At 56.0% G+C, this 12,021-nt stretch overlaps 3 protein-coding genes across 3 annotated transcripts; 2 read left to right on the top strand and 1 right to left on the bottom strand.

The window, feature by feature from the left end:
• Nucleotides 1-1,455: 1,455 nt before the first annotated feature.
• Nucleotides 1,456-2,603, top strand: F5Z01DRAFT_369848 (uncharacterized protein). Its single transcript, XM_046259335.1, has one exon. The coding sequence runs from the start codon at nucleotides 1,714-1,716 to the stop codon at nucleotides 2,494-2,496; it is 783 nt and encodes a 260-aa protein (XP_046114422.1). The 5' UTR covers nucleotides 1,456-1,713; the 3' UTR covers nucleotides 2,497-2,603.
• A 4,629-nt stretch (nucleotides 2,604-7,232) lies between these two features.
• On the bottom strand, nucleotides 7,233-8,340 carry F5Z01DRAFT_368761 (uncharacterized protein). The gene has a single exon (XM_046259331.1). The coding sequence runs from the start codon at nucleotides 8,041-8,043 to the stop codon at nucleotides 7,432-7,434; it is 612 nt and encodes a 203-aa protein (XP_046114421.1). The 5' UTR covers nucleotides 8,044-8,340; the 3' UTR covers nucleotides 7,233-7,431.
• A 952-nt stretch (nucleotides 8,341-9,292) lies between these two features.
• F5Z01DRAFT_694258 (KilA-N domain-containing protein) lies at nucleotides 9,293-11,837 on the top strand (the record flags this gene model as incomplete). The annotated part of the gene is made up of 4 exons (XM_046266239.1): nucleotides 9,293-9,896; nucleotides 9,943-10,078; nucleotides 10,143-10,549; nucleotides 10,613-11,837. The coding sequence occupies 4 exons, from the start codon at nucleotides 9,293-9,295 to the stop codon at nucleotides 11,467-11,469; spliced, it is 2,004 nt and encodes a 667-aa protein (XP_046114420.1). The 3' UTR covers nucleotides 11,470-11,837.
• Nucleotides 11,838-12,021: the final 184 nt, after the last annotated feature.

The following is a 12,021-nucleotide window of genomic DNA, read 5'->3' as shown; positions in this document are numbered from 1 at the left end:
TTCTATCGCAAGAAGTCACAGTATTTTTTTATTTATTTTTTTAACGGTCTGCAATCAATCTAAACGATACCGTCGCTAGTTGTTACATCAGCAACCTACATGTACGTGTGCATGCGATGTTCACAGTCCACTAACCTGTGTGACAACACACGAGGCAATTTTTCTCACAATGTTGGGTTCAATATAAGCATTGACTTGCCCGAATGCTTTCGGTGGAAACCGTACCATAGCAAGCCTGAACCATGGTGTGGTTTGCATGGGCACTACGCTTGCGGGCTAATACTCTCCCTCGCATATTGCCAAACCGCACTGGTAGATAGATCTCGACCACCCAAGCCCCTTACACAACGATGAGAAAACTCTTCCTACGGGCGCGCCGATCATTCGCCGAGGGAGAAATGAATCTTGCCGCAGTCCAGATCGGCCCCGAGGACTAGAGCATGGTCAGGGCTCATTGTCCCGTGGAAAGGAAAATGCAGATGCTACCCCTTTCTGCCACTGTCAGGGGCTAGGTAACATTCATGTCCCTCCTGGTCGAGGCTGAGCCCGGCGGCCCCCTACGCCACTCCTTTCTAGGGGTCAAAGGAAAAGGCCTTTCACGGGCCGTGGACATCACCGATCCGTCCCAGTGTCTTGCCCGTAACTGGGACTGTAATAAATCGTCCATGGAGATGGGAGTCTGCATGGGGCGACGCTGCATAATCGCTGTGCTGCCTTGCTTCACAGCGGTCAAGACCTGCTATTCTGGCAGGCACATATGCGCAACATACCTACATGTGAGTGCCACTGCACATTTCAAAGTTCGCAGCTTTCCACAGGGAGATCACATGCCTATTGCCGGATCGCCGTTCCATGGCATATGCGTACGTGCTATATCCAGAACGTCGGCAGGCGAGGGCAGCGCCAGGACACGACCGACGTTGCTTGCGAAATATAGACAGCCTCCTGGCGCTGGTCTCGCAGCGCCGCCGGCTATTCGCTCGACCCCTCTCCTACAGATGCACAGTACAAATAGGAGCTGACATGGATCGGGGCCCTGACCTTGGCACAAATGCTGTGCTACGCCGCCGACACGGCTCACTGGAAGACTCGGGCATATGCCTCATCGGAGACGCATTTGTTGGTACTCTGTTGGTTGTCTCCGTCACGTCTGTGCATGAAGAGTCCTGTGCGCCGTCAGACCATGTCTTGACACCCCCCGTCAAGGATCTTGCGCAGTCGGTGGCCATGGTCTCGGAGGGGTTGGAGACTAGACGTCAATTTCCCATTGCCACAAGGTAAACCATACAGCAGAACGGATTGCCATGGTGGGTTGATGGTGTGCCTGTGACAATGAGCACGACCACTCCCGGAGGAGATAATAATGGCCACCCACGACCTGTCCAGTGCCCAGTGGGTGTGCTGCCTGGCGGGAGGGCTAATGTACGGTGGGAAGATGCTGTCGCCAGATCTTCATGCACCGCAGCTGGTCCGTGTCCCCCGGTGCAGGCAGCGGCTGCATAGATGGTATGGCGCCGACTGTTGACGTTGGCCGTTCAGCGGATGGTACCAGCCGTAACCAGGCGGCTTCGTGAGAACCGACAAGAGCAAGACCTGCTCAACCCCGAGGGAGCTTGAGAGAGAGCCAGGAGCGTTTCAGACCAAGACCACGCGTAACGTCGTGCGAGGCTCACGGCCCAAGAGCTCAAAGGTGAACCCGATAGACATGCCTTCATGCATATACGGTCCTCAAGGCAATGCTGTGGAACAGCCCTGCCCAGAACCCATCGACAGCCGCAAGGCGCAAGCCACCAGCGGCAAGCATGCCTGACAGGTGGTCCATTCTGTGTCCCCCCAAGGCGCTGCTGTGCTTCAGTAGGGCTTATTTTGGTGCTGCAACGAGGTAAGGGCTGCAAGATCTGTCAACCGAGGCGGTTCTTGACCTGCTTCTCCTGGCTGCCATTGCTGCCACGATCGCCGTGCGTCTTCGGAAGTGTCATTGGTGGGCGCCAGGCTCCTCATGCACAATCATGTAAGGAGGGTGGTGACTGCGGTGAGGTTGGCTGCCCCCCAAGCGAGTTGCAACTCAGAAAACGTGTCCGCCAGAACCACCCACTTTTGAACTGGCGGTGTAGGATCGCACCAGCCAGCAATGGCAGCCCGAGCTTTACGTGGATCGTGTCGGGACTTGTTGAGCGGGCAAGACACGCCGGCGCCATTAAAATCATACAGACAGACACTGTTTGTCAAGCGACACAAAGACATCCTGCGTCCCGTGCCGTGAAGCCTTGTTGGTCGGTACTTCTGGTGCGGGCTAAGGAGCTTCCTATGCCTTTTAGGACGCGGGAACCAGCTTCACGCATGCGTACGTTGCGCCGGACAGCTGCGCGGCCCGCTACACCGCTGCATCAGCACGCCTTCTGCCTGGTTATCGTGCTCAGCTGTTACCAAGATCTGCAAGGTGGTGCCCGCGCAGGACGGGTCAGTGAACCAACCAGAATGATGGGCCGGCGATGATGATTATTGTACGGTATACAGGTAGTGCCATGTGCAACTGTGGCTTCAGCATGACCTTCCTCTCATTACGGGACGAAGAACTCTTGTGACGCTTTTGCGGCATGGCAGTGTGCGTCGCCAAAGTCGACAACAACGGCGTCCGTCTTATTATTAGCCAACGGGGAGGGGTTCGTTCGCCAGCTACGTGGTGGTGTGCTTGAGACGTGGTGGCAGTTCATTGGACCGAGACCCCAAGATTGTTGTTGACAATACGCCACGAAGGCCGCCATAATGGGCCGCCTCTTTGGAGAAGTGCGCCGATGTCTGGTACACATCTCTGCTCGTCGTTGCGATGGCTCAGCAAGATCTTGTGCTCTGGATGACGAGCAATTCTGTGTTTGAGTTGCAAGGATGACAGGTCAAGCAAGGTTTTGTTGGAGAGTTCATGTTGGTCCCGTGCTCTGTTCTCGGGGCACCGACGACGCGGGACATTAGAATCTACAGACAACCAGCCAACGAGTTGTTGGTTGAGGTTGTAGAATTCCATGTGCATCCTGACAATGGGCTAGACTCGCCAGTCGAATCAGAGGGTCGATTTTCACCGGCGTTGGCACTTGCATATGGTCAAGGACAGCCATGAGATACAGAGGTCCAAGGTACGCCAGAGCTCTCTGCGTTACCGCCATGAAGCGACAAAATAACCGCGGAATCGATCAAGACCTTTGGGGGGCACACACGCCTGGCACTGTGGCAGGGTTCCCCTTGTCCAGTGCGTGTGGATATGCTGTTTCCGTGATTGGCTTTGCTTTAGGCCTACATAGCCGCTGTGCATATCCTGCAAGTGCTCGAGCCAACGTGCCCTTGGTGCGTGCGCCGTGCGGCTTGGGCGGCCATCCCGCTCGATCATCCCCCGCTTGACTTTTTGAGACGGCGCTGCAGGGACTTTGGCATGTCTCGAGTCCCTCGGCGCAGCAAGATCTGGTCGGAACGATGCTGCGGTGCTGTGCAGGACGTTTGATGGTAGAGTGAAGAAAACGTCGGACCTTTCACCATTGATTCGAACACTCCCAGGACTGGTTCAACAGCAGCGCCTCGAGGCAGCGAGTCCGAGAGTGAGACACATTAGACGTAAATCGCACGGAATAGTAGCGACAGGCTTGGGTACTGTACAGCGCCGATACCACTACGTATAACCACAAGCCACCGTAGGGTCTCCAATTGGCAGGCCATCGTCGACCTGGCATCTGACGAACCAGTGCCAAGCGCCTGGCGCCGACCACTTCGACAGGTTGTTGCTGCCAGTGCTTCAGGTAGTATCATAGCCTGCTCAGTCCAAATGGACGCGTGAACTGCATCGTCTCTGACCACAAGCGGCTTTTTCTTTGATAGTTTCAATGACCTGCATATCGAGCCTCAAGACATGCGTACCGCTGCATGGCGGGTAACCGGAAACCTGAGCCACTACAACGTCCCGAGCCGAGGCGTTGCATGCAAATCTTGAGATGCGTCTGGATGCTGGGCCTAATGCTTGTTGTTCGCCACCAGGCAATTGTGCATTGCAATCTGCATACTTGCAGTCGATTACACAACGCCTTGCTGAACGACAACTCAAACTGTTCTGTGTCGCATAGTATAGGAATTGATGGCGATCAGAAGCAAGCGAACCTCATTGCTTCTACTACTCAGCCTCGAGTATCCGTAGAGTGAGACATCTCCAGCCTGGTTGCACACCGGTCCTCCTCACCAGTATGGTAGCGTCCCAACATCGCTTTGTCACGGTTTGAATGTCGAGGGGTCCAACAAGTCCGATTCGTGCTCGTACCACCCTCTCCAATCCCTAGCCTCGGCCAGATTGCGCAAGAGGGCTTTACAGGGACCGGGGCGTAGCTCCTGGTCTTGCTTGGCGTCGGCGCGAGCTGCTGTAAGAGTAGAAAATGAGTGGACCTGGGAGCGTTGTTGAGGAGAAAGGACTCTGGAAAGCGAGAAAGAGAGATAGAGCGGGAATATGAGGGTGGCTGGCGACCGTGCCGGTACGCACAAACTGCCCGTCAGGCGCCATGACAGTGCGAGGATGAAGGCCCGGTGCTCTCACAGTCGATCCGTCCTCGAATTCAGCCGAGGGGGCAGCAAATCCATGTTCGTCCGACGGAAAGTAATTATTTCGCGCATTGTGCGGGGCAGTGAGATGGGTGGTGGCCCTGTCGTTCGCGAGCCCGTGGACAGGTTCATCTTTCGAAACATTGACGAGGCTGGCAATGCTCCTGCGTCTCGATCAATTGCAAGACTGATCCGGATTGTCGTCCAAGGCTGATGATGCGCGATGGTGAAACCACACACAAGGGACTGGATGGAGGGCAAGGGCAACTGTCAGGTATGCACAATCACGTGCACAGCTCAACTGCAAAGTGGCTGGCAAGGCTGGGCAGGTGCAGGCAGGCAAGGCCGCTAATCAAGGGCACGCAGGCACGATGGACCAGCCTACTTTTTTAGCTTGGACGGAATCTTGCATTGGGGCGCATCGTACGGATAACCTCCATCCGTTCGTGCATCTGGAGACCCCACCTGGCGTTGCGAAGATCACCAGCCTGCGTCAGGTCAAAACTTCAAACTAGAGATACGTACGTTCGCAAATGCGATGCTTCGATGATTGCGCTTCTAAGCCATGCTGCGGATAAGAACTCCTGCCATGCCATGCCTGGCTCAAGAAATGTCCAATGAACGGCGATGCGCTGTATAGTGCGTATGACGATTTAGCTCTAGCACTTGGACAGTAAAGACTCAACCACCAAAGTCAATTCGTGGCATAATTATAAAAATAGCACTATAACTCCTCATGTCTACCCATTCGCAACGTCATTTGCTGCTTCTTGAGACATGTGAGCAAGCAAGCGGTGAGAAAAGTTGGAAACTATGGCATTTGGCGATTCTACGACCTCCGAGTGTCTCACCAGATCGGGCGCCGGCTACGAACACGCGAGGCCTTGGAAGACACTGTCTCTCTCAGGAAACCTTGTCTTCTGAAACACTGTCGGCAAGACTCGGTCTGTCCCAGTGATCTGAGAGAGATGGCATCCATCGGCTCCTCCCACCGAGCATAGCAAGCTTCTAGTGGAGTCAAAGTAGCTCCAGCCTTCATGTGCCTAAGCTGCATATAAGCAGGTACGGAGTACAGATGTCTGGAGTGCAGTGCACCGCGGAGAACGTAGGTATGTTATTAGTGTGCATCAGGCTCCGACTCGTGGTTGCTATCGTCTGGAGCGAATGGCTGAAGCTTGACGGAATATACTACGTGGACTAGAAGTCTAGCTCACGAGCCAGCGAATTGACTTTCCAGAGCGAAAGCTAAGCAGACATGATTGGCTCCGTAGCCACTGAGGACATCCAGCCACCTCACAGACGACGAATTGCGCGCTTATGAAGATGTCTTGCTGTGTGTTGTTATTACGCGCTTGCACAGTATCCAAAACAATCACTCTGACCGGTCGAGGATGCATAGCGGTAGGTGCTGACGAGGGGCCGGCCGAAGAAGGACGTGGTGTAATGCAGCGGTCAACAGCAGGGATAGGTATCTTGCCAAGCATTGGATCCACCGCGTCTGCAGTTGACGGTGGGGGGAAGGGAAGGTAGTGTCCCGCAAGATAAGGACAGCAGGATGAGAATCGTGAGATGTCGAGAGACATAGTTGATACTGTGAGTTAGCCATGGATAAGGAGAAGCAGTGCGTACGACAGTAGCTACTAGTATCGCGCCTGGTCGCTGCTATCCATCGCAAAGATACCGAGTTGCTGCCACGATGAGCTTCCAAAATAACCGATTTAGGCCACGGGACGGGTTCATGACTGACCCGAAGCTGAACAACACAATGTTCACAGGCCCCGCTTGGGATGGACATCCCCCCGCCGTCGCGCTCAATCCTTTTCTTGCCGACTGGACGGACGGCCGAGTCGAGAGACAAGTGGTGCCAGCGCACAATCATCAGAAAGCGGGACGATGGACTGGACTGATCCTGGTGCGACGCTGCTCCACTCTGGCGACAAGGGTCGCGCTCGAGGACGAGACCCTGGTCATCACACGCACCCTGGCATCTCAGGCCACTGAGGAGGGGGGGCTGGTGGTGTTTTTAAGGAGCTCGGCCGGGGCCTTTTGGAGGACATGGAGGGCATCATGATGCTTGCTCAACAAGCCGAGCCGTGCGAAGCTAATACGAACTGTTGTCTAAAATAATCATAAGCGAGCAGCAGGAAGAGGCTGGTGGTTATCATAGAGAATCGAGGTTTACTATTTAGTTATCAGGGTCCTGTCGCCGCATTGTCGATTTGGCTGTGTGTGTGTCTGCCAAAAGTGTGCATAGCATAGCATAGCATGACATGTGCATCGCTGGGCAGACCGGCATATAGGGCAATAGTGTGCATAACTCCGGGCGTCTGGATTTCCTAGGTTCTGTGGTATGTCCATATTCATTAGTCGCTTGATATGCCGGCAGAACTGCAGTTCTTCCGAGCAATAGTGCTCGTAGTTGTGAGTGCGCACGAGATTGTCTGACGTTAACAAGTCTCATCAACAGACACGGGTGAACGAGTGAGACTTCTCTAGACGGACCATCCTGATATTTACCTCGATCTGGGTAGGCGGGCAGGCCATTTGCTGTATTGTTACGGAATCCATTTGCGTAGCTTCATGTTCCAACCCCGTCCATGACTAGCCGAGAAGCGTCGTTGACAACGTGAGCAGGCAATTGCTGCAGCAGTTTGTAGGATGTGCGTTGGTACGGATTGCAGCCACGAAAGTGATCCTTGCTAAACAATAATTATCCTCATGAAGGTGACCTCAAAGACTCAAACACACATTACTCGTCGTAGGCGTATCAATTGACCTCAGGCTTCGTGATCCTACCGTGTCCAGACAGTGCGAGCGAGAACAAAGTAGCGCGACTTTTGCAAAACTAGACCCACTCTGTCATGGGTCCGAGCCTGATAGCCCCTGTCGTGGTCTCCACGGGCGCCATCCACTCCTCTTCGCTGGCCGTGTACCGTCTGGCAGTCGGTGGGAGAAGAAGTAATCAGTCACGACGGGTGCCTGCGCATTGTAGTCGATGGATGATCGACGGCGTACGAAAAGTTGAGGGCGTAAGGGACCATTATGTCGGGGGATACTGAAGAACCAATTTGACCACTTCCACCCCCAAAGAGGGCCATCACTTCGACGGAGATAGGCTGCTGGCTCGGGGTCAATCAGAAGGCTACTTGTGCTAACCAACGGCCAGCCTCCAGGCGTTAACGGGAGCAATCCTGAGCTTACAGCGTGCTCTAGGGGGCTCGTCGGAACCCCCCGTCCATGGTAGGCCAATGAGAGCGGGAGAAACCCCCATTCTATCCAATCCATGTCTGCTCTTCCGCTATGGACGGAACCGTTTCGACAGACACCCCCCGGCCAGTCCATCTCACTCACTCCAGTCACTCTCACTGTGACTTCTGAGGACTGGGCCAGGGCTGAGGCCAGGCTCTCTTCACTACTACAGTCACTCAAGCGTTCGTAGTTCTCGCGCGCTGGTCGCTTCGCTTCTCTCATCAGCCAGCCAGCCAGCAGCCAGGCCCAACCTCCACAAACAAAACCATCCCCGGTCCCGCACTGTTCATCTAGCTGCTCGCCCTCCTCTCTTCTCTTGATCCTGCCCGTCCTCGCTCACGACCTCGTCTCTTCGCCCTCTCCTCATTCTCGCTCGGGCTGCCGACCTCGTTTATTTCCTCCCCAAGCTCGCCTCTCCTGCCCTCGTCGTTTTTCCTCTCTTCCCCCTCTTCTCTGCTTTCGGGACAACGGGCATCTGATTTGGCTTGCCTGACCTGACCTGACCCAGTTCTGTGCGTTGGTGAGTACAATTGCCCAACCCACACTCATGCAGCTTTCAAGCAGGCCTACTCCGCTTCATGCGTCCTCCCGCTCGCTCTCCTCCATCCTCGCCCATTTGGCCTGGCCCTCCCCTCCTTGATTGCCTGCAAGACCAGCAGAGCTTCGCAGAGGCGCGCGGCGCGCAGCTACACTACACCTCTCTCATCTCTCCTTGTCCTGCTCAAGCTCAATCCTTCTCGGGATCTTCAACGCACGCTGCTAACCACCCATATGCATTGCAGTAGCGGCCACTTGTTGACTCCCACGCCGCCTCATCTCATCTCGCCAGGCACAGGAAACCTCCAGTAGCCGCACGTCCATCGTTTCTGCGTGTCTCGTCGTCGTCGGCCCTGGCCTCGTTTCTCGCAGCGATTGACCATTCTGCAAGCAAACGACATCCGTCGATCCATTCGCTACGAAACCACTTGTTCTCGATATCGCTTCCTTGATCGCGAATCGCACCTGCAGCGCCGGCTTGTCTTTGTCGCACCGTCCTTTGACCGACTCGCTCGAGTCTCGTACCAGTTGTCTCTTGGTCCCGTGTTGCGACACTCATCCTGTTCAGCTTACGCGGCGTGTTACGATTGCAACGAACTGAGTTGATGCCCTGTTACGAGTAACACGCATTTGCACGAACACACGCCCAGTCGACACCCTGAGTACAAAGCGTACTCACCCTCAACGATACTACACATTGCGATACCTGCGTCCAACCCAAACGCGCCAGAACGTTTCCTCGTCTTGGTCGACGCAAGTTCTTGTGCTTGTTCAACGCGGTCTTTGCTTGCGGAAAAGCGCTAGCTGTACTGGTCTGTCCGAGCTCATCAACTCTCGATATCCTGGCCTGGACACCACTAGTGATCGATACCACTAGAGCGCCTGCGAATTTGGTGCACCTTGCTCCTTATCGATCCCCCCCTACTCCGTGCGTATGAACAGCGGACAGACTTCGTCGCTTCCCCCCTTGCCACCTAGCCACGCATACTCCTCTTCGTCCTCATCCCCACGGCTAGGCTCGCATTCCTCCTATACGTCTGTTGCCTCCTCCAACGGACCCCGAACGCCCCCTTCTCTTCCCGACAACGCAATCACTGGACCGGCCACCGCCATCTCAAAGTACGACGCCATGAACAGCGGCCCACCGCACAGTGAGATGTATTACCCACAGCACATGTCCGGGGCACAGCAACAGCAGCCACCAGTCTCCTCGGGGCCCATCAGTCACTACTCCAACCAGCCTCCGATCATGCAGCATGGCCAGCCGTACTCCAATGGCGGCCCGGCGCCGTACTCTTATGCGTACGGCAACGGCATGACCTCGCCATCTGGCGGCCACATGCCCGGCGGCCTGCCGAACCAGAACGTTCTGCCTCTGCCAGGTCAGGGTGGCGTGCCGCCCGGCTATGCTTTTGATTCGACAGGCCAGAACCCCCCTCCAGGCATGAAGCCCCGTGTCACGGCGACACTCTGGGAAGATGAAGGCAGCCTGTGCTTTCAAGTCGAGGCTCGTGGTATCTGCGTCGCGCGTCGTGAAGGTAAGCGTTTTCGCGTGCTGGTGTACATGTCGGGGCTGACCAAAAGTAGACAATCACATGATTAACGGAACCAAGCTGTTGAACGTGGCTGGCATGACACGCGGGCGACGTGACGGTATTTTAAAGAGCGAGAAGGTTCGCCACGTTGTCAAAATCGGCCCAATGCACCTCAAAGGTGTCTGGTATGTGCCTCATTTGATTGCGCAGTGAGACATTTCCCCAAGTCATTTGCTGAGACATGATCAGGATTCCCTATGAGCGCGCCCTTGACTTCGCCAACAAGGAGAAGATCACCGAGCTCCTGTATCCGTTGTTCGTGCACAACATCGGCGCACTGCTCTACCACCCGACAAACCAGAGCCGCACAACGCAAGTCATGGCCGCTGCTGAGCGTAGAAAGCAAGAGCAGGGCCAAGCGTTGCGTTCACCCACTGGCCAGGGCAATTCCGGCTCGCTGCCTTCGATACAGCCGCCGCATTCCATGGGCATGCCAGGGTCGCAGCCCCCGCTCCCCTCCAGCAACATGGGCCGACCTTCTCTCGACCGCTCCAACACATTCCCAACACCCCCTGCGAGCACCTCTAGCGTCATGCCCAACATGGGCAACTCGGATAGCTTTGGGTGGCAAGGGCAGGGTATGAACGGGTCTCAAGGTACCAACCCCATCGCCATGGACAATGGCCTTGGCCATGCTCGCTCAATGCCAACCACACCAGCTACCACCCCGCCCGGCTCGATGCCTTCCTACCACTCTAGCGGCCAAGGCTACGACAACTCGCGCTCTCTCTATAACACGGCTCCCAACCAGCAGTCGCCGTACGCGCCGTCGACCAATGGCTCACAAGATCGCCTGTACAGCCATGCGCACGCCTACCCGAAGCATGAGATGGGTCCCCCGGCGAGCAGGCCATCTGGCTCGGGCCCCATGGGTGAGGGCGACTCCAAAGCCGGCATCCTGCCCTCGGAGAACGCACCGCAGCCGCACGGCGAGGAGGAAGGCGAGCACGAGCACGATGCCGAGTACACGCACGACAGCAGCGCGTATGATCACAACAGGCCCTCGTACAGCTACACCGCCCCTGGCGTAGGCGCCTTGACTAGCGACAACAACAATGTCGACCCCAACATGACGGGCTCACCTAACCACCACCCTGGATCTGGCCGGGCCACCCCCCGCACGGCAGCGCAGCCTCAGCCCTACTACTCCCACACGTCGGGCTACGGCAGCTCCCCGCGTGTGCAACAACACCCATCCCACTTCTACAACGGAGTGAACGGTGACCGTCCGGCCACAAATGGCAGCACGGGCGGCGATGTCTATGCGCCTCCCGCTGAGATGTCCAACTCTATGCCCAATGGCGGCTACGCGCCCCAGCCACCCATGAGCAACGCTCCTGTTGGCGGTGTCAAGCGCGGCCGCGAAGACGAGGAGCTTCCCCGCCAGATGGGCGAGCTCCCTGGCATGGACCTCAAGCGTCGGAAAACAATGGAGTCGAATCTCCCGGCTCCCCCCTTCGACTCGATGGGACCACGGCCTGCGTCGTCAGTTCCCAGCGACCCACGACCGCGGTAGGTGCATCACCTCCGCATCTGCCGCCCATTGCCCGCAGACGGCAGTGAAGAGTCGATTCGGAACCGTTGACGCGCCACGACCACCGGTGCTCCCATGCTCCCAAGCATGACATGCATGCCTTGCTCGTCATGGGACGTACACGGTTTATGAGATAAACGCTTCCACAAGAGGATATAATTCCGGACGAAGCGCCGCCCCCGCGCAATTTGCACGCGATCATCGTTATTTGCCTTCATCGACATACCGGGCCGTTTCATGCGGGAAACCATCCTTGCTCCCTTGTAACGACCACCAAGGGGCTTGCGATATCCCCGACGGCCTCATCGAACGATTGCTATTTCCTTGCTACATGTTTCTTGCTCATTTTTCCTTGGGTGCTCATCATTCCACTGCCGATCTGATCCAACAAGAGGCGACAATTTGGACCGAGAGGCCGGGCCATGTGTGGGGGAATACGGCTACGACAACTGTCTGTTCATTTTTTTCATTCTTTTTCATTTCTCCTGATGACGACCTTATGACCACGTTTGCTTCTGAAAAGCGCCAAAGACG

The sequence above is a fragment of the Emericellopsis atlantica genome, assembly GCF_019669845.1.
Source record: "Emericellopsis atlantica unplaced genomic scaffold F5Z01scaffold_36, whole genome shotgun sequence".
Lineage (NCBI taxonomy): Eukaryota > Fungi > Ascomycota > Sordariomycetes > Hypocreales > Bionectriaceae > Emericellopsis > Emericellopsis atlantica.
Note: the sequence above shows the minus strand (reverse complement) of the source record. Positions and strands in the feature narration are given on the sequence as shown.

Excerpts from the sequence above, each read along its gene's own strand:
- F5Z01DRAFT_369848 (XM_046259335.1), top strand. The coding sequence starts at position 1,714 with ATGCATATACGGTCCTCAAGGCAATGCTGTGGAACAGCCCTGCCCAGA.
- F5Z01DRAFT_368761 (XM_046259331.1), bottom strand. The coding sequence starts at position 8,043 with ATGAGAGAAGCGAAGCGACCAGCGCGCGAGAACTACGAACGCTTGAGT.